The following is a 22072-nucleotide window of genomic DNA, read 5'->3' on the forward strand; positions in this document are numbered from 1 at the left end:
GCTTCCCTGGTAGCTCAGCTGGTTAAGAATCTGCTTGCAATGCAGGAGACCCTGGTTTGATTCCTGGGTTGGGAAGACCCCTTGGAGAAGGGATAGGCTACTCACTCCAGTATTCTTGGGCTTCCCTGGTGGCTCAGATGGTAAAGAATTTGCCTGCAATGCAGGAGACCTGGGTTCGATACCTGGGTTGGGAAGATCCCCTGGAGGAGGGCATGGCAACCCATTCCAGTATTCTTGCTTGGGGAATCCCCATGGACCAAGAAGCCTGGCAGGCTACAGTCCATGGGGTCCCAAAGAGTTGGACATGACTGAGCGACTAAGCACAGCACAGCACATACCATCATACTGTTTTAAAATGAGGTACCCCATCCCAAGGTTGTTCCACTGTACTGTACTAAGGAGCAAACAAGATTAAATTCTAAAAGTGATACTAGGTCTCAGGGAAAACTGTTAAGTAAAGAAAATGCTACAGAGCTACTCAGTTGGAAAATTACAGTGATACTGGCCATTATCTTTCACGTGTAAGCATTCACATCTAGATGTGTGTGTGTGTGTGTGTGTGTGTGTGTGTGTGTATGATGGAATATTACTCAGCCAAAACAAGAATGAAATACTGCCATTTACAGCAACATAGACCCAGAGATTATCATACTAAGTGAAATAATCCAGACAGAAAAAGGCAAATATCATATGATATCACTTATATGTGGAATTTCACTGAAAAAAGATACAAATGAAATTATTGACAAAACAGAAATAGACCCACAGACATAGAAAAGAAACTTAGGGTCACCAAAGGAGAAAGGGGAGGGAGAGTGACAAATTAGAGGATTTCCCGCCAGGCTCCTCTGTCCATGGGATTCTCCAGGCAAGAACACTGGAGTGTGTTGCCGCGCCCTTCTCCACAGGATTTTTCAGACCCAGGGATCAAACCCATGTCTCTTATGTCTTCTGCACTAGCAGGTGGATTCTGTACCACTAGCACCACCTGGGAAGCCCCCACTCCCCATACATATTTTATATATACATATACATATATATCTTTTTTAAAAAGACCTGTTATCAGTGCCTTGATATCTAGATACATAGCAAGTACTCAATATAAATTGGCTGTTATTATTTTTTTTAATTATGGAAACTAAGTAAATTCAAATTAGTTGTTCTAAATGAAGGGTGAACATCATAACCACCCAAGGTCACACATTTTTACCTCCTTTGTCCCAAAGGACAAAGGTAGGGATTCTTAATCTTTTCCATGGAGATTTGCTTTACTGATGACAAGTGAAAGAAGAAATCCTTCCCCAGGATTTCACTCAACATAGCAGATAAAGAAGGACGGTCACTGACCCCATATTTAAGCAATACTGCAGGCAGCAGCAGGACTCCCAGCCCCCAGGGGTCTGTACCTCGATGCTGATGCTTTTGGTAGGTGTGGGTGAGAAGCAATGATAGGAACACTGCACTCCCCTCCTGCTCCAACAGCCTGGGTTTATTCAATTCTCTCCTGCCCCTCCCCAGACTTGCAGCCTCTGTACACCGACAGCCTGTGGTTTCCTGGCATCTGCTCATTTTTTCACACCCACAATAGCTCCTTGAGCTTTGGTGTCACTCTCACACTCCCTGACTCACGGCACCCTGATCACATCCATAGGAAGGCTAGACAAAAGCTGCAAATGGGGGGAGACAGGTTGCCCAACAGATTATTGTTTCTAACTGGCCCATTGTCCATACCCCACCTGGAAGCTGTTTAACTAAATTTAGCTTCACCTTAAAAGTTAAGAATAAAACTAAAAAATAGAGACTAAAGAGAAAGATAAACGAAAGTAGAAACTTGTGTGCACTAGTCTGTACAGGTTTCACCACAGTGCTCCATTTTCTCCCTAAAACAAAGCCATGACGTTTTTGTCCCTCTTTAACCAAAAAAGGAACCTGGGATTGAGAAGGGTTACATAACTTACCCAAGTTCACCCAGGTAATAAATGGCAGAGCAAAACTTTGAGCTAAGGAGTATTTGGCTCTAGCCCTTACATGAATTTGTACAGTTTAAATAAATGTGTCCCTACCTACTGTTAGACAAGATAGAGGAGGCCTCTTAGGTGGTCTATTAATACATACACAAAGAATAAGTGAAAGAGTGAGTGAATGAATGGATAGATGAAGGAAATTGTAAACTAAGGTTGTTTCAAATTTACATCACCTCCTCTATGACCTCTACCATGCTCACCCTTCTCTCTGTCACTATCACAGAAGGCTTATAAACCAGTATCTGGGATATCAATATTTACTGAGAAATAACAATTTGTGCTTATCTTTTTACTTGCTCAGTATTAATTCCCCTTTTTTTCTTTAGTAGCAAGAGGAAAAATTTTACTCAAGTCACAAGGCATTCGAGTTTATCTGGCTCCACTCTAGCTGCGTGCGAGCATAAACCAATGATATGCAAGCAAAAGTATTATGCAGATCTTCAAAGAATGCTATTTAAAAAGGCCAACTCAGGTGTGTACATCCTTTTTACGAAACTCCCACCTTCTTTCTTCCTGCTACATGGAATGTGGGCTGAAAATCCGAGACTCCAGCAGCCATTTTGAGGTCTCAAAGCCATGAGAAGTCTTTGAGGACAGAAGTCAGGCCCGAGGATACTGAAGTAAAAATGCCAAAACAGTTAGTGTCCTTGATGACTTCATGGGACTTTCAAAGTAGCCCAAGACTGTACATCTGGATATATTTACAGAAGAGAATGAACACTTATGTGTTCAAACCACTGTGATTTTAAACTTTCTATTATTTCTATTACTCATTAGTGAAGAGATAAGGATCATGTTTCTTCTGTAAGAGTGAGAGAACTCTTTTTTCCCAAAAAATAAGGATAAAGGAAATCTAATATTTACAGGCCATTTCTCAGCACTATTAAAGATACTGAAAAGTAAGCTGATGCAAGAGGATGACGGAATCATTTTTCATAGAACCTAGAACTGTTTTATACTGTTGTTCTGAGAACATAACCACAAAATAATGGAAATCAAAGAGTTTTTGCATCAATCATATCAGAAATAAATGAAATTTTTCTCAGAATTCTTTAATTTTATGATACTACCTCTAGAATCCTTGTCAAGTTTCAACCAAGTTATGGCCAAAAAAATGTTACCTCTAGAATGACCTAAATTCAATCAGTTTTCCTTAAATTCAATAGATTGCTAAGAAAAAAAATCAAGTCATTAACAACAATGAGGATCCATTTTGCAGTTATGAAAGTAGCTATAATTAAAAAAAAAACACAAAAAACAGGAAAACAAGTATTGGTGAAGATGTAGAGAAATCAGAATCCTTATACATTGCTGGTGGGAATACTGAATGATGCAATTGCTATGGAAAAGTTCAGTGAGTCCTCAGAAAGCTAAACAAGGGATTGCCATGTGACCCAGCAATTAAACTCCTAGTTATATACCAACAAGAACTGAAAGAGGAGGCTCAAAAATATATACCAATATTCCTGGTAGCATTATTCATTATAGTCAAAAGGAAGAAATGACCCAATTACCCATCAAGGGTCCACCAACAGATGAATGGAAAAGCAAAGTGCAGTGCATGTATATAATGGAATATCATTCAGCCATAAACAGGAAGGAAATTCTTACACATTACAACATGGATGAATATTGAAAGCAATATTGATAAGCCAGACATATAAAATCCTACTTATATGAGATATCTATAATAGGCAAATTCATAAAGATAGAAAGTAGGTTGGACATTAACAAGGACAGAGGGAAGGAATGAACTGGGAGTTGTTACTTAATGGTTAGAATTTGTATTTGAGTAATAAGTTTTGGAGATAGTGGTAACAGCTGTTCAACACCATGAATGTAATTAGAGCTATTGAACTGTATACTTAAAATGGCTTAAATGGTCAATTGTATGCTGTAAATATTTAGCTATTATAACTCATAAAATAATCTATCAAAAGCACTGGCCTATAAAAATGAGTGACTTGTATAGTATATGAATTCTTTCTCAATAAAGCTGTTTTTTTAATCAAATCTTATCTTAGATATGCAATGAGAGAAGTGATCAGGACATCAAGTACTGAGGAAGGGATGTGGACAGCAGGCACGTCACCAGAGGCAGATACTATCGTAGAAGTCTCTCCCTCCTTCCTCCCATGCTGCTGTCTTGGCCCGTAGGGAGCATGAGATGGCCACCCACTGGCTCTCTCCACTAAGAGCAGCACCAGAGGTAGCAGGGCCGACTGCACCCCAGAGCCCCTGACTTAATTGTCTCCAAGGGGGTAAGGGAAGTCCATCTGACAGCTATGATCCTGGAATATATTAAGCCATGTTTTAAGGGGTCACTGTGTTAAAGATAAGGTGATAAGTCATTCTTAGAATAATATGGAGCCCACACCGTTGCTCTCTATGATCAGGTGCAACCAGCATGCCTTGGCTTCAGGAAAGCACACCTGAGCGGCATCTGCATTCATGTTGCTGACTCAGTTACTTGACTTGATATTTGGTTGGCATACCAGGCCAGCCTTCCTCCACATAAGTACACATACACCTTCATACGTGGTTGCTGGTTTAGCCTCATTTCTGAGTTGTTTTATCCATCCAGTATACTAGAAGCTCTACACATTAGAAGTTAATGAGTATTTTCTAAAATAATAAGGTAGGTTTTCATTGCTCATTTCACTGTTCATAAAGAGCTAATATGCTCTTTATGTGGTCTCTATCAGTCAGAACCCCAATGGCAAGGAAAGGTGAGTGAACACTTAACCAATAGGTATGTGCGTGTAAGTCACTCAGTCGTGTCTAACTCTTTACGACCCTAAGGACTATAGCCCACCAGGCTCCTCTGTCCATGGAATTCTCCAGACAAGAAATGGGAGTAGGTTGCCATTCCCTTCTCCAGGGTATCTTCCCGACTGGGAGACTGAACCAGGGTTTCCCACATTACAGGCAGATTCTTTACTGTCTGAGCCACCAGGAAAGCCCCAACCAAAGGGTACCTGTTGGGAATTTACACAGTGAGTGTGTTAGTGTTAGTCACTCAGTTGTGTCCGACTCTTGCGACCCCATGGACTGTAGCCTGCTAGGCCCCTCTGTAAGGAATTCTCCAGGCTAGACTACTGGAGTGGGTTGCCATTTCCTACTCCAGGGGATCTTCCTAACCCAGGGATCGAACCCTGGTCTCCTTCATTGCAGGCAGATTCATTACCATCTGAGCCATTAGGGAAGAACTGGCAGGCAGGTTCTTTACCACTAGCACCACCTGGAAAGCCAAAAATAGTGAGGATTAATGCAAATTGTCCTCAGTGTGATTAACAGCACTGTGGTTAGGAGAAGGACAGCACTCTTGGGGACCACACTGCAGAATTTATGAGGGAACATATGGTATTTGGGATCCATTTATAAATGGCTTAGCAAAATAAACACATATTTGCATGTCAGAGCACTTCTGAGCACAATGCAACAAAAACATTAACTGATGAATGTAGTTTATTGTGAAGATACTTTGGTGTTCCATATATCATTTTCTCAACTTTTCTGTAGCTTTAAATTTTTTTTCAAAAATAATACCTTGGGAGAAATACTAAAACAAACAAAAAAAATGAATGCTCAAAAAGAAATTAAAAAAAAAAAATGAATGCTCACCAATATTTAAGAAAACACTGAAATCCAATATAAATATTAGTAGTTGACATAAATAGGTAATTGATACCTATAATATTAATAGTTATTGATGTTAATTGGCATAACTTAATAGAAAAAGTAGTTAATAAATATAAGAAAAAGTAACTGCATTTAATAATATAAATACACATTAAAATAAGCAATCATTTTAAGGTTAAAAATTGACACGGACATATCATACAGATATAGGACAGAATATTAAACAGGTATCAAAAACATGTTTTCAGATATCTATTGATATGGAAAATACAATAATGAGTAAAATGAATTATGCAAGGCAGATTTATAGTAAACAAAACACAGTAATAACAGTATAAATAATTTTACTAAATTTTTGAAATCTCAGAGATTATACTTGGAAAATGACTATAAATTTGGATCAATAACCTGCCACAATCTTCTCCTAACAGATTAACAAATAACCGTAAGGAAAATAACAATATATCAATATCCATCAACCCCAAACATAGAGAACCATGAAAATCTGGACAATAAATGCCATTTTAAAAAGATTACAGTTCTACAGAACATAAATTCATCTCTTAAAGTAGAAAATATTTACCGACAACCTTCACAGAATTTTACATTGTGGTAAGGGGGAGAGAAGTAATATATAACATATATTATTTATTATATATTATTATGATTATATTAATTATTATATATTATATAGCATATATTAGTCCTTACAAAATGTGAGGAAAAGTGAACCTGAGATTCTAGAAGCTTAGTCCTGGTTTCCCACATGCCACAGGAAAGTCTCAGAAATTTTAACATATAACTTCTAAAGCAAACTAACCAAACAGTCTCGTGTGTAAGGAACCTGGTCATCATTTCTTTTAGTCCTAAGCAATAAAAACAAATTAATTGAGGACAAATCTCCTATGAAAATTCAAAATAATTTATGTACATAACTCTATCCTTAAGAAAACAAGCATAACTCCTTTCTACTCCTTGTTGTGGACCGTGAATGGTGATTTCTTTCCAAAAGGTACAGGACAGGAAGAGAAAAGGAGTAACTTTACATTGGAGAAACCTGACAAACGATAGATACCTCAGCCACAAGATCAAGGTCAACATCAACATGGATATCATACTAACAGTATGTACCCTTGATATAATATAATGTGATATGATATATGATATGACATGACATGATATGATAATAATAGTACTCAACAGAAAATGGCACTGTAGTCTTCCAAAAACATACTACTCATGTCTCATCATGAGATAAACATCAAACGAATTACATTAGAGGGACATGCTATAATATATATAACCACTCTTCAAAACCATCAAGGTCATCAAAAACAGAGAAAGTGGAGAAACTGTCAAAGCCATGAAGAGACTAAGGAGATATGATTACATGTATGTGGTATCTGAAATAGGATCTTGGAATTAAAAAAAAGCCCATTAGGTAAAAGCTAAGGAAATATGACTAAGTACAGAATTTAGTTAATAATAATAGAGCAACACTGGTTCATCAATTGTTTATAAATGTTTCACACTAACATACTATGTTAATAATAAGGGAAACTGGGTGTCAAGTATATGGGAACTCTCACACTATCTTCACAACTTTTCTGTAAATCGAGAATTAATTTAACATAAAGCCTACTTGAAATTATAATTGAATTTAAAAGGACATACTTTTAGATAGTTGACAGAGTATTGCTAATCCTTGATAATCTAGGAGGAACTTCTCTCAGACCCCAGTGTTAGAAGTAGTTCTACTCCTGGACAGCAATTGGGTTCTCATCTGTTCACGCAGTTCATCTTGATTATGTTCTCACTTTTTCTTTGGTGACTAGGAAGTTTGGAAACAAATCTGTTGGTAATTAAGAAGAACCACATAGTTTCTATGATGTTCTTAACTTTATGTTATTCTATTAATATTTCACTCCATTGTGATTTCATTCCATTTTTAACATCTTTATCACTGCTTTTATCTTCTATTACTAGTCACTTCAAATCTCTTTAGGGAGATTTATATGCATATATGGTTTTGTCTGATTACACAAAATTTTATTATACAAATTTCTGACTTCCCATTTCTCATGTTACCAAAATTTTGGACTATTAGCCACTAAAGGCTATTACTAAAACATGGAGCTTCAGTTCTTGAATGGTAAAATGGTGATAACATTACCTGCTTTACCTGATGGTTAGGAGGACTAATGGGGTTCACACTTGTTAAAATATTAGCTCAGATACAGAGCATGCACTCAATAAATGATGATGATGATGATTATATAAATTACTATTAACAAAAATAGCAATAATTATTTTCATCGATATAATGAAAAGAATGGGTTTCCCTGGTGGCTCAGTAGTGAAGAAGCCACCTGCCAATGCAGGAGGCGCAGGAGATGCAGGTTTGATGCCTGGGTTGGGACAATCCCCTGGAGAAGCAAATGGCAACCCATCCAGTATTCTGACCTGGAAATCCCATGGACAGAGGAGCCTGGTAGGCTACAGACCATGGGGTCGCAAAAGAGACACACCTTAGCAACCAGAACAACGATGAAAAGAATGGAGCTGACTTACAAATTAACCAAAGGCCAGAGTGATGATTTTCTCACTGACCCAGATAAACAAGAGAAGCTGTCATATTTTGGAGGATAAAATCAATAAATAAAGGGTGCAGGGCAAGCAAGAGGAGAGAGAAAAACAGATAAGAGGAAGAGGAAGACTTCCTACACAGTCACTGCCAAAGGCAAGTCTGAAGGCTTAAGACAAGGTGAAATCTGATCACTTTTTAGCTATGACTCCATTAGAATAATAAAGAAAAAATAAGGGAAAAAAAAAAAAACCACCCTCTAGCCTTTTTGGCACCCATTTACCCAAAAGCTCCCAAAACAATCACAATAAGAGCCAGATAAACACCAAATCTGACCCTCTCATTGGCGCAGAGGATGCCAAGTTCATTTTCCACTGCCCAAAGTTTGTTTGGCATTGGTACATTCAAACACAGATCCTCATCTTCCTTATTCTAGAAGATGGACAGACAATGGGGAATTTTCATTACAAGAACTACGAACTCTTTAAATCCTATGTGTCATTTTAGCCACAGTACCTCTAACCCTAATCGGATGTCCAGATGAGGACCTGAATTTGAGTTGGGGGGATCAGTAGTAATTTCCTCCAGTTTCTCACAGACAGTACATGGCAGAGACACTGAACCCAGGTCCCCTGACTACAAGGGTTTCCCTCTTTCTGCTATGCCAGAAACTTAATGCAAAGATCCCCTGCCAAAATCGATAAAGAAAACTAAATAAAATTGCTAATTCTTTCAAAAACTTTCTCAGCGCTGTGTCAGAAGTTTTTCTGTCACCTCATTCAGTCAGTCCATACAATAACTCCATGGAGTAAGTACTGTCATTCCCCCAATTATGTTTATAATTGAGAAAGTTCAGAGGTTTCCTATTTCACCCTGATCATACAAGTTGAAACAGAGAAGAAAGAAAGAACGAAGAGTTTGAAGAAATAATAGTAAAGACAGATGTAAGAGAGACACGTGCCAGGGAGAGGGCAACCATCTTAACAAGAGGAATGTGATTCCCAGGGTCCAAGGTCTGTGGCTCAGCTTTTCAGGAAAGGGAAGCTGGAAGAGGGGCCTCTGAAGGTGCTGGCGAGTATGGGCAAAGGGTGGGGAAGGGGTCTGCAAATTCATACTAAGTACAATGAGTCATGAGTGTCTCAGTCAAGGAAAAAATGGCACGGATGACTGGACTAGTCAGTAAGTCATTTCTGAGCACTAATCTTTCTGCATCCTCAAGGTTTCAGATTGTCATGGGTGGGCAACAGAAGCCCCCAAGCATGTTCTGATAAGCCAACCAGAAGTTGTCCATTTTTAAACTCACTAAATTAATTTGACTCTTTAAAACACTTCCAATCCTTCGCAGGAATGGACCAACTTATCATCACGTATTACTTCCATGTACTCTTTAGGCACTGTTGTCCCAACTTGCCTGACCATGTAACTACCTGGGGCCCTTGTTAATCACACATATTCCCAGGTATCCCACGTAGATTCTGATTCAGTAGGTTTAAAACTGGAAGTCCTGGGGATTTGGGCTTTGAATTAATCAGCTGATTCCTATAAGCAGGCTAGTTTGGAAAAAACTGTTTTAACAGGACTTTGCCAATAGGCTTACAAGGTACATTTTATAGATAAGGAAAGATACAAAGAAGGGAAGGCCATGCCCAAGGTCACCAAACTCTTGTGTGGCAGAACTGAGGATAAGTTAGGCTGTAACTCCACAGCAGATATGCCTGTCACAGCATTTGAATCTATCTGAGCCAGATCTAATTTCAAAAGCAAGCTTCCTGGTGTCTTAACATGGCATCAGACACTTGGAAATGGGGGTGTGGACAACCTAGCACCATCAGAAAAAAAACAAGAGATAGTCAGGGAGCTTGGAATTGACAGTTAAAATAACCAACAAGGAAAAAGAAAAAAAAAAAAAATAACCAACAAGGACCTAGTGTACAGCACAGGGAATTCTGCTCAATGTCATGTGGTAGCCTGGAGGGCAGGGGAGTTTGGGGGAGAATGGATACATGTATATGTAAGGCTGAGTCACTCTGTCATACACCTGAAACTATCACAACATTATTAATCCGCTATACTCCAATACAAAATAAGAAGGTTTAAATAAAAAACAAAACAAAACAAAACCCAGGAAGACATCATTACACTGGACTGATTAACACCCAAGGAAAGAAAAGGAAAACTGAGGTCCTCTGTCATCTTTAGTTCTGCTTTTCAGTCCTCAAGGCTTGCAGGCGAACAGATTGTTACTGTTACCCACACTATTAGCACTGTTTTGACTTCTAGGTTCATTTGGCTAAATTAATCAAAACACTTCCTTCACTACTTCACAAAAATAGGGGGAAGAAAACTAGAGAAAGGCCCTTCCTGAAATAACTGTAGACAATCATTATCACAACAAAAGAGGAAGGTCCAGATGAGACATTCACCCAAACCCCGGCTCCCCATTGATGTTAACAGATGATGGTGACTAACTGCAAGTTCTGGGGTCAAGTTCAGACCACTCCTCCAGAGCCCTCACCCCAGAGAAAGGTGGCTACCTGAGGTCTGCCAAGGCATTTTTATATGCATGTGAATCCCCTCTACTCTAGCATTTCACTAAGAGGAGGGGAGAATAATCAACAAAATGAATAAAGTCCTTGTAAAATGTATCTTCTACTTTCTGGAAGGCCCTGCTGCTGAATGAATACTATACTTTCATCAACTCTCCACTAGGAAAGTCCAAATCATACAAAATGAGACAAAGAGAAAGAGCACAGGGAAAGTGGAACTCCCCATCCCAGCTTCTCATTAATTTAAATAAAAAGGAAAATGGAGAATATTTAAAAGAGATGAATTTAAGATACACTTATACACTGAAGCAGGTTTATCTGTCCTTTGGGAAATGATCTTCTTTCTTATACGCAATTATGAGTCATTTCCAAGATAAGAAGACCCCTGCCCTTGTGCATCCCCTGAAATTTGAGGTCAAGATGACAACAGGTTTGCATGCTTTGAGAGGTCATGTCCTATCTGTCCAAATATATGCACATCTGTGCACACATCCACTCTGTTTACTGCAGCAGCTTCAGTCACACTTGAGTATTTTTTTAAATTGTCAGGTGTGTGCCAGATAGCACATGACTTGTGTATAACACTCAAAATTTATTGAGAAATACTATTGATTTCAATATACATACCTTTATACTCTGGGATGATTCAGGTACATTGATACAAAAAGCAAAATAGCTTCATTAACAAACACACCAATCTAGTTAAAGTTAAAATCAGCTTCCGCGTTAAAAAAACGTATCTCTTGCCTTAATTTTAGGGGCCTAAAATGTTTCTTTTCTTCATCACGTAAAAAAGTGGCTTTGGAAAAACAGTCACATTTTCACAAAGTACTATTCACATCTCCTTTAAATGTGTTCAATTTTAATGAATGGTCTTCACCTTGGATACACACATTCCAGGCCTCATAAAAACAATGGTGTTTGGGCATGTGCAGTGGAGGTGGAAGATGGATTCAAGATGTTTCAAGTATGCAAAATCACATGCAGATGTACAAACAGTACATCCAGTCAAACCGAGTTAAGAAAGCAATATATATACAGACACCCAAGAATGGATGAACACAAATAAAATTCAACTTGTAATTAACATACCGTGCTGTGACACCTGTTGCCTTCCACGATAAGAAGTCTGGGAGATCAAAGAAATGTCCCGCCTTATCCCAGCAAGTCTCTCTCAAGTTCTGCCAAATTAAATATATATTAGAATCAATTACGGGCTTTTTTTCTCCTCTTCTCCTCTCTCAATAATGTTTCAAAAATTTCAAAACAAAAGCATAGCGAACAATGCCCAAGAAAACATCTGTGCAGGGTCTGGGAAGTGGTGGTGGGGAAGGGAGTATAAAAGCAGTACACAAGACAATTATTGATCCTTTCAAAAATGACTATAATTTCCCTTTTATTCCTCTTTGCCAACCTGGAGTGGGAAGAAGTACACTTTGCAAGGGTACGCAATCCATCTTTCCAGTGAAGGGCAAGGGGATACATTTCAAGACATATAAAAAGACTTCAAAGCTGAACAGCTGTGAACTGGGGAGAAAAATCACACTAGGAAACTACCTGATGAAATGTGATGTGTCCTGCCATGAAAACGTCTCCCCACGCTGACAGGTTCCAAAAACAACAGGAATGATAGCCCCTTGTCCACAAAGAACTTCCATTCTAAGCCAGAGAGAATGGTCCTGAATCAACCTATCCTTATACCTTTTTAAAATATTTGTTGCTTCCAATTTCTTCCACATTGCCAATTTGGCCAGATTTTTTTTTTCCCCCCTTACCACTGGGCTTTTTCTTTTCTCTGCCACCTGTGTCTGGAACCCTCCTTCCTCACTTACCACCTTGTTCCCTCCCAGGGTTCACGCTGCCCTGCCCCTTTTGGTTAACCAGACCCACCCTTCCCTAGGGAGGTCATCCAGAATCTCCTCCTCAGCAGGGGTCTGGCTGTCAACAACGCCTATCACCTCACAAGTGAAAGTGAAGTCACTCGATCATGTCCGACTCTTTGCAACCCCATGGACTGTAGCCTACCAGGCTCCTCCATCCATGTGATTTTCCAGGCAAGAGTACTGGAGTGGGTTGCCATTTCCTCCTCCAGGGGATCTTCCTGACCCAGGGACCAAACCCAGGTTTCCCACATTGTAGGTAGACGTTTTTACCATCTCAGCCACCAGGAACTCATCATCTCACAAGTATCTGTATAATGTTCTTCTCTCCTGCTAGACTGTAAGCTCCATGAGGCCAAGGACCTTTTCAGCTTCATGTACTGTAATATCCCACGATTGTCTTCTCTCCTCCCCAACACGGGACTGGACCCTTAGCTGTGAGGTGGAAACCACATGACTCCAGTCCCAGTCTGGAGTCTCCCCCAGGGGTAGAAGACAACACACTTAACTGGACAAGGGACAGACATGTGACCTAGCTGGGCCAATTTGATTCCTTCTCCCAGAAATTTAGAGTTGGGATCCAATTAGAGTCATTTAACTTCTGCCTTTGAGTGGAACGGGAGGTGAGATAAAGCTGGAAACTGGGAAGTGGCCATTTTTTGCCAAGGACCTGGAGAAGTAGGACTTCATAAAGAGAAGAGTAATGCAGACAAGTGGCAGCAAGAAAGGTTTCTTACTATCCAGGCAACTCTCCATGTCCTGGTTTCACTTATTCCCTCTCCAAGAGGCTACAGCAAAAATGAATGCTTAAGGGTATCTTTGGGAACCCAGAGGCAACAAGGCAGAAACTCCAAAAGAGACATATTCCAGTATCAGTGAGCGGGTGATATAGAGCAGACATTCAATAGATATGGGTTGACCAACCAGACAAACTGCTCGTTTTCACCTTTCAAACTTTCTCAGGTGAGGGGCACTTCAGACTTTACAAAGGGTTTTCATGTGTGTTATCTCCATTGCTTGTGGTTGAGTCGCTAAGCTGTGTCCAACTCTTTGCGACCCTATAGACTGCAGCCCGCCAGGCTTCTCTGTCCATGGGATTTTCCAGATAAGAACCCTGGAGTGGGTTGCCATTTCCTGCTCCAGAGGATCTTCCTGAACCAGGGATCAAACCCACATCTTCTGCATTGGCAGGCAAATTCCTTACTGCTAAGCCACCAGGGAAGCACCGTGTGGCATACAAAAGCCCCAGGTGCTGCTATATCTACTTTACAGACATACCACTGGCCTTCATCCACATTTGCCCTCAACTTCTATGAGTTCTTCCTATTTTCTCCTTCCCCATCTCAACTTTCAGAACACAGACACTTACTCACAGCAGAGAAAATGAGTATTAACCCAGAACACGGTCCCATTAAAACAACACTAACATCAAAAGGGCTCAGATGTAAAAGGCAGTATTAAGCCCATTTTCTGTTACTGCTGGTTGTTTTAAATTCCTAAGCATTTGGGTGAGCGCTTACATGCAGAAGGGGCTTCCCTGGTGGCTCAGACGGAAGAATCTGGCTGCAATGCAAGAGAGCCTGTGGCCAGGCAGACGGGCTGCTGTGGACAATGGAACCGAGGCAGTACGTCTCAGGGAGAACTTCAGGCCTCTGGCCAGAAAGAGGAACTTCAGGGGCAGGAGGGGCAAGGCAGCCTGGTGGGTCACCTTTTCTTGAGACAATGCCAGCATCACCAGGCAAAGTCAGAGATCCCAGCTCAAACTCTCCATAGAATGAGACACCAGAAATGGTATCATATTAGGAGTGTGGAGTATCCTTAAGAATGCCTGTGGTCTCGGGAGAGAAGACAGCAGTATATACTCCCTGTCTTCTCCACAAAAGCAAAGTCTGCAACTCAGCCAGAAAAGGAGAGGGGGAAAGCGTATGCTTAGATGAAAGGGATGCTCCGAAAGCCCGATCCCTTACTGGGAGATGTTGACACTGCTTACCAGGCTCCCATGATGTTCTTAGGTTGGGCTACATGATTCACAAGTGTTTAGTCATCACATGGCAGACTGGCCAAGGGCCTATTACCCCCTGTGGATGGATTTTTAATCCAGTTCTATGAGAAAATCTCTCCATCTCTGCCCCTCCCCAGTCAGTAGAGTCCCACCCCAGGGTCTCAATCTTACTGAATTAATTCTACCTTTGGAACCACTGGGTCTGCATCAGACACAGTGACTGTGCTCTTAGATTCTCCCACAGCTTACAAGAGTGCCTCCATCTCAAGACAGTGCCTTGTCTCATTGGATTCTCAGGATGGTTCAGAGGTTGTAGGTGATACACAATAGTCCACATGTCAAGGATATAGAAACTGAGGTTCACGTGATAATACTTTGCCCAAAGTCAGAGACTTTGCCCAAAACTGTTCAAGACTTTGCCCAAACCTGCTCTAAAGTGAGGGTTCCTTTTTTCCATTAGGCCACGGTCACCACTCTGAAGCTCCCTATTTCATCAGAGCTGTGGGTTTTGGCCTTTTGAAAGCATTATGATAGAAGCTATTGCTGACAAAGGTCTGTATAGTCAAAGCTATGGTTTTTCCAGTAGTCATGTAGGGATGTAAGAGTTGGAGCTAAAGAAAGCTAAAGCTTGAGAAGACTCTTGGAAGTCCCTTGGACAGCAAGGAGATCAAACCAGTCAATCCTAAAGGAAAACAACCCTGAATATTTATTGGAAGGACTAATGCTGAAGCTCCAATAATTCAGCCAACTGATGAGAAGAGCCAACTAAGACCCAGATGCTGGGAAAGACTGATGGCAGGAGGAGAAGGGAGTGACAGAGAATGAGATAGTTGGATGGCATCACTGACTCAAGGGACATGAGTTTGAGCAAACTCCAGGAGATAGGGAAGAACAGGGAAGCCTGGTGTGCTGTAGTTCACTGGGTCACAAAGAGTCAGACATGACCCAGTAATTGAACAACAACAACAAGAACATTAAATTTCAGAGATTTCACTTTCAATCCTGGGCAACTCACTTAACTTCTATATTCCTCAAAACCCTCATAACACACAAATGGTACATGGGCTGGAGTGAACACAGAGCAGGTCCCCATCACAAGATGTGTAGACACATCTCATAATGTGGGCACTGAATCCAGTTCAAGCTAGGAGGTCTCTGTGCTGAAGGAGTTAAGTCTCTCCTACAGTTACCAAGCAACATACAAAAAGTAGCATTTTCAAGAAAAAAAAAAAAAAAGAAGAAATCAGGGGTTACTGGGGTGTGTGACTTGGCAAACAAGGCTTCTGCATTCCAATAACAATCCTTTGAGCTAAGCAATCCCTCAGGCTTGGAAGCCACCAAAGAGAACAACTCTTTTTTTTTTTTTTTTAAGCATCTATTACTTCATTAAAACCACAGCCTTTCTTGGGAGGAGACTATCACTCAAAGCACACACAGCTTTGGGTCTCAGCAGAGGCTGGAGGTGGAATAGCAAATCCAAGGTTCAAGGCCAGGCAGCAACCAGCCCACCAGCTTTCACCCTTTCCTTCTCACTGCCATGTCCAAAGAGGCAGTGAGGTCTCTGCTGGCTTCTAGATGCCAAGGGAACTTTGGGATAAAATGAAGCAGATGCTGCAATGTATGTCGGGAGATGCCAGGGTCCAGGAACAGCATGGGAAAGTAGGGGTGACCAGTTAAAAAGGGATCATCAAGTATTTCGTTATGACTTGCAAAAGGATTTTATCTGGGCTTCCTGCTGTGTACACTGAATGAAAGGGAGGAACAGAGCTTCCTACTTCCCCTCCCAGTAAAGGATCCTACTGGATCATCTCCAATACTCACGTTGTTTTCCGCACAAGGACATTCTGAAAAGAAAAAACTTATCCTCGCTCTACATTTAGGACTGAGAAGTAGGGCACAGGCTGATAGCCCAGAGAGGAGAGATGTTTCAGGAAAAAATTTTAATCCTTAATGTCATTCTTAACAAAAAAAAAAATGCTAAAAACATGGACTGGGTCATAATTCCCAACTAGAAACTTTCCAGAATGAATGAAACAACTGTGCTTCAAACTCCCATCTACAGAGAAAAAAGAGCAAACATTGGAGATATTTCAAGTCAGACAGACAGATACGCTGAGAGGTTTGTGCTACCAGAGGTATCTTTCTAAAAAACTTAAAACATACCATGACATTTCTTTGTTTAAAATGGTTCGACAGTTCCCCATGGCCTGGAATCACATTTTATCTCCTTGGCACGGCTCTCGGGACACTTAACCAACTCCAACTTGGCCATTACTTGTATGACTCCTTCTGGGCTCACTGCCCGTCACCTCTCTCTTCGCCACTCCCCACCCTGATCTCACCTCATTTCTCTCCCTTCCCCAAATGCACTGTACCCTTTCATACTCCCCTGTATCTGTCGAGGCTGAAGCCTCTACTATGGGATTGACTTTCCCATCTTCTCTCGTGATCAAACGTCTACCTGGTTCAAATGCAGCTCAAATGTCACCTTTTCAATGAATCTCTCCATCCCTTGCTGCGTCCTTATTATATACTCATACACCTAAGTCCATCTCAAAAGGACAAACTCCTGGAGGGCAAAAGCCAGCTAACTCCTGGAGGAAAAAAAATGCAGAAAGTTTCATGAGGTATAAAGAAATTTAAGATCAAACAATTTTAAAGTAAAATTACAATGAAGCTGGAAAAAGATGTGTGCAAAGGAAATGGTCGGTAATGAATAAGATGATGTATGATGATCATGTAATGAGCCTGATACCAAGGTTTGGTGAGTCAGCCTCATAACTCATTTTTTTGTGTGTGGCCATATATCTACCTCTAATGACTAATCACAGACATTGTTCAGAGAAGGAAAAGGGCTTTGGGGCCGAGGTGGCTAAAAAAGACTTTATGACAGAGAGATTTGAGCTGAAGCCTAAAGATCAAGTAGAAAAAAATATTTATGCTTCTGCTGAGAATGACACCCAAAAAACAAATGTACAGACACCAAGGGTTTAAGAGAAGTGGGATAAACTGGGAGATTGGGAATGACACATATATACTCTACTGATACTGTGTATAAAATAAGTAGTGAGAACCTACTATATAGCTCAGAGAACTCTACTCTGTGCTGTGTGATGACCTAGATGGGGAGGAAATCCAAAAAAGAGTGGGTATGTGTATACATACAGCAGATTCACTGTGCTGTTCAACAGAAACTAGCATGACACTGTAAAGCAACTATATTCCAATAAAAATTAATTAAAAATAAAATAAAAGTGAATCTTCCTCAAAAATAAAATAAACTGACAAGGTAGAGTACTCCTTTAGAGAAGGATTTGTTTTACTGTACCTTCACAGACTTTATTTATAAAATGAAATAATTCCATTGGAAGATTTCAATTAATCTTCAAGAACTAGATATATACATGCATCCTTTCCCCACATCTTCCCTGAAGCCCTGCTATTATACAGAAAGGTGAATTTATAATCCACACTAGAAATGATTCCCTCACAGTAAAAATGTTATCATTTGTATGAAAACTGATCTTATTCTGCAAGGCTGACTTTGCCCAGGAATGTGATACCACCACAAGCATTAGGAAAACAAGGCTTTGGTATGTGGGCTCTAAGAACCTTGGAGTCAGGCAGACATGAGTTTGATTACTGTCTTTGCCACTTCCCAACTGCGTAGCTTTAGGCAAATTAATTTCTCTAAGCCTCAGTTTCCTCCAGTGCCACATAACTAGCACTGACCTCAAAGGACATTGTGAGGGTTAAGTGAAATAACATGGAGTGCCTAGTAAGTCAATGGATCTTACTCTAATTACTGCTGCAGAGCTTCATGAGTTTTAAAACACTTTGACATGCATGATCTCATCGGATCTGCCTAATTCTTTAAGGCAAAGAAAAAGGGAAAGGCAAGAAATTATAAACCTCACCTTGCAGGTTGACAAAGTAAAATCCAGAAAGGGATTACAACTGTCCCAAGGTCACACAACACTTAAATGGAAAGACAGACTAAAACGTATCAACAGATCCCTAATACCTGGCCTTGTGCTAGTCAGGGGTCTGCCTCCCTGACAGCACAATAAAGTGAAGAAGGGAGAAAAGAGAAAGATGCTATGGTGACCTAGATACAGTTTCAAGTATGTGGTACTGTCTCTGGAGGGGAGGATCCTAACAGAAGAGAGGGCTTTGGACTGAGTAAGGTCTTGGAAGAGACATGACATAAAGTGGAAGATCTGGACAAGTAGAGGTTGAGTGGGGTCTTGCTTACCACTTCATTCTCCTGGACTCCTTCAATGCCCTTCTCATCATTGCTTTTCTATCTCCTTCCTGAGCAACTTTTCTTTAGTTTCCCTTTAAATGCTGATGTTCTTGTTTCATCTAAATGTTCTTCTCATTGTTCATGTGCTCCCTGAACAAGTTTAATTGTTTCCAAGGTTCTAACCAACTACAAGTCAAATAACATGCATGATCTCAAACTGCCCCACTGCACCTCTAACTTGACAGGTCCATAACAGAATCCATTATTTTCCCCAAATGTTTCCCTCCTTCTCAGTGTACTAGTTACCCAATAAGTCATCTTCTCCTCTCTCACTGCTTATATCCAATCATCCTTCTAGTTTAAATTCGCAATTAATCCATGAAGCAGTTCCCACCTCGTCATCCCCCTGTAGTAGTCAGAGCTCTCCAAAGAAAAAGAATCAATATAGAAATGTAAGTTGGTGCAGACACTATGGAAAACAGTATGGAGGTTCCTCAAAAAAGTAAAACTAGAATTACCATACAATCCAGCAATCCCACTCCTGGACTATATCCAGAGAAAACTACAATTCAAAAAAGATACATTCTCCCCGATGTTCACAGTAGCATTATTCACAATAGTCAAGACATGGAAACAACCTAAATACTCATCAACAGATGAATGGATAAAAAAGATGTGGTACATATATACAATGGAGTAATACTCAGTCATAAAAAAGAGCAAATTAATGCCATTTACAGCAACGTGGATACAACTACAGATGATCATACTAAGTCAGAAGGAAAAAGACTAACATGATATCACCTATACGTGGAATCTAAAATATGAGACAAATGAACTTATCTACAAAACAGAGACAGGCTCATGGACATAAATAACAGACTTGTGGTTGCCAAGGGGGAGGGGGCTGCGGAAGGGATGGATTGGCAGGTTGCAGTAAGCAGATGCAAACTATTATATATAGAATAGGTAAACAACAAGGTCCTACTGTATAGCACAGAGAACTATATTCAATATCCTGTGATACACCATAATGGAAAAAATACAAAAAATTACATAAATGTATAAATGAATCACTTCGCTGTACAGCAGAACATAACATGGTAAATCACCTATACTTCATCGGAAAAAAAAAAAAAAGAAGGTGAACCTGTTTCTCCACCACATGAATTGGGGCTGGGCATAGTACCTGGTTTAACCAATGCAATGAAGCAGAAGCACCACTGTGATAGTCCTGAATAGAGGTCTCAAAGACCTTGCTTTTTTTCTCCTTGGAGTGTAGAGCTGCAGCATGAGGAAACTCAGAAACCTGAAGGATGAGAGGACCCTTGGAGCAAAAACAAACCATCTTGGCTAAGGCTCCATGCTTTCAAGAGAGGTGAGTAGAGCCCAGATCAGGAAAGTCAGCAGCCCTTCAGGGACTCTTAAACACATTCAGCAGAGACCAGAAAATCCATTTCCCTTAGCCCACCCCAAATCAGTAACCTATGTAATTACAAGGTAAATAAATTGTTGCTTTTTCACTCTATTAAGTGCTGAGGTGGTCTGTTATCTCCCTAGCTGATGTGGCCTCTTTCAAACTCTCAGTCAGTCAGTTCAGTTCAGTTGTTCAGTAGTGTCCAACTCTTTGCAACATCATGAATCGCAGCTCGCCAGGCCTCCCTGTCCATCACCAACTCCCGGAGTTTACTCAAACTCATGCCCATCGAGTCGGTGATGCCATCCAAGCATCTCATCCTCTGTCGTCCCCTTCTCCTCCTGCCCTCAATCTCTCCCAGCATCAGGGTCTTTTCCAATGAGTCAACTCTTCACATGAGGTGGCCAAAGTATTGGAGTTTCAGCTTTAGCATCAGTCCTTCCAATGAACACCCAGGACTGATCTCCTTTAGGATGGACTGGTTGGATCTCCTTGCAGTCCAAGGGACTCTCAAGAGTCTTCTCCAACATCACAGTTCAAAAGCATCAGTTCTTCAGTGCTCAGTTTTCTTCACAGACCAACTCTCAACCCCCTTCAATTCCCACCCTCTACACAGCCAATTAGAATACAATGGCCTACATAAAATGTATATTTGACTATGTAAATCATTCATTCATTCTTCATTTGGTATCCTCTACAGGTCAGGTTCCGTGCTCAGTGTCAGGGAAATGAGAGCAAACAGCAGACACAGCTCCACCCAGGGAGCTTTCAAAGTTTTCTACCACCTTTGGGGTTAAAGTCTAGGGACCTCCCTGGAGGTCCAGTGGTTAAGACTCACCTTCCAGTGTGGGGGATGCAGGTTTGATCCCTGATGGGTAGCTAAGATCACACCTGACTTGTAGTCAAAAAACCAAAATGTAAAACAGAAGCAATATAGTAACAAATTCAATGAAGACTTTAAAAATGGTCCATATAAAAACAAACAAAAAAGACACTGTCTTCTTTAAAAAAAAAAAAGATTAAATTTATTTACATGTAAATTTATTACAAGTAAACCATGACTTGGCAGCTTCCTCTCTGATATTCTCCATCTCTGAGATATTGCACTAAACTGTCCTTTTCCTCACCATTATTATTACGTCTTTATCCACAGTGTTGCTTATCCGGATACCCTCCCTCTCTCACCTGGCCAACATGTGATCATCATTTAGGACTCACGCACTCCATGACATCCTCTGTGATTCCCCCACACGGAGTGGGGCGCTGCTGTGCGTTGCTCCTCCATAACACTCAGTGACTAGCCCCACCACGACACTTCCCACTGTCTGTTCACGTGTCTGTCTCCCTAGCTACACTGAAAACTCTTTAACAGTCGTGGACTCTGTTTTTGTTCAGTCTCTCTGCTGCTAGGACCTTGCATTCTATCTGATGTATAGATGATGAATAACATTAGCTGAATGAATGAACAAATAAATGAATGAGCATAGATGTGCAACCTAAATAGGAGTTTATGGAAATGGAAATAAGAAATGAATGGATAAATGAATGAGGTTGTGAATAAGGACTGTCCCAGTTTCTCTTTTCTCATTCAAGTTAATGGCTTTTCACTGTCTGTCTTAGGGGCACAGACATATCCTAGCCAGCCAGACTGCCAGGAAGATAAATTTCTCTTCTCAGGGTGAGCAGGTCCTTTGGAGAAGTTTCATTTTAATTGGAAAATGGATTCATTCA

At 40.5% G+C, this 22072-nt stretch overlaps 1 protein-coding gene across 11 annotated transcripts in view; it reads right to left on the reverse strand.

Annotated features, from left to right (window-relative positions):
- Window positions 1–22072, reverse strand: part of FGGY (FGGY carbohydrate kinase domain containing) — a 487533-nt gene that overhangs the window by 400668 nt on the left and 64793 nt on the right. For all 11 annotated transcript variants that reach the window (XM_043876054.1, XM_043876057.1, XM_043876055.1 and 8 more), the window contains one exon: window positions 11889–11977. In XM_043876054.1, coding sequence (XP_043731989.1) covers window positions 11889–11977 — 89 coding nt within the window. The remainder of the gene's footprint in view (window positions 1–11888; window positions 11978–22072) is intronic.

This window comes from Cervus elaphus, chromosome 20 (genome assembly GCF_910594005.1).
Source record: "Cervus elaphus chromosome 20, mCerEla1.1, whole genome shotgun sequence".
Classification (NCBI taxonomy): Eukaryota; Metazoa; Chordata; class Mammalia; order Artiodactyla; family Cervidae; genus Cervus; species Cervus elaphus.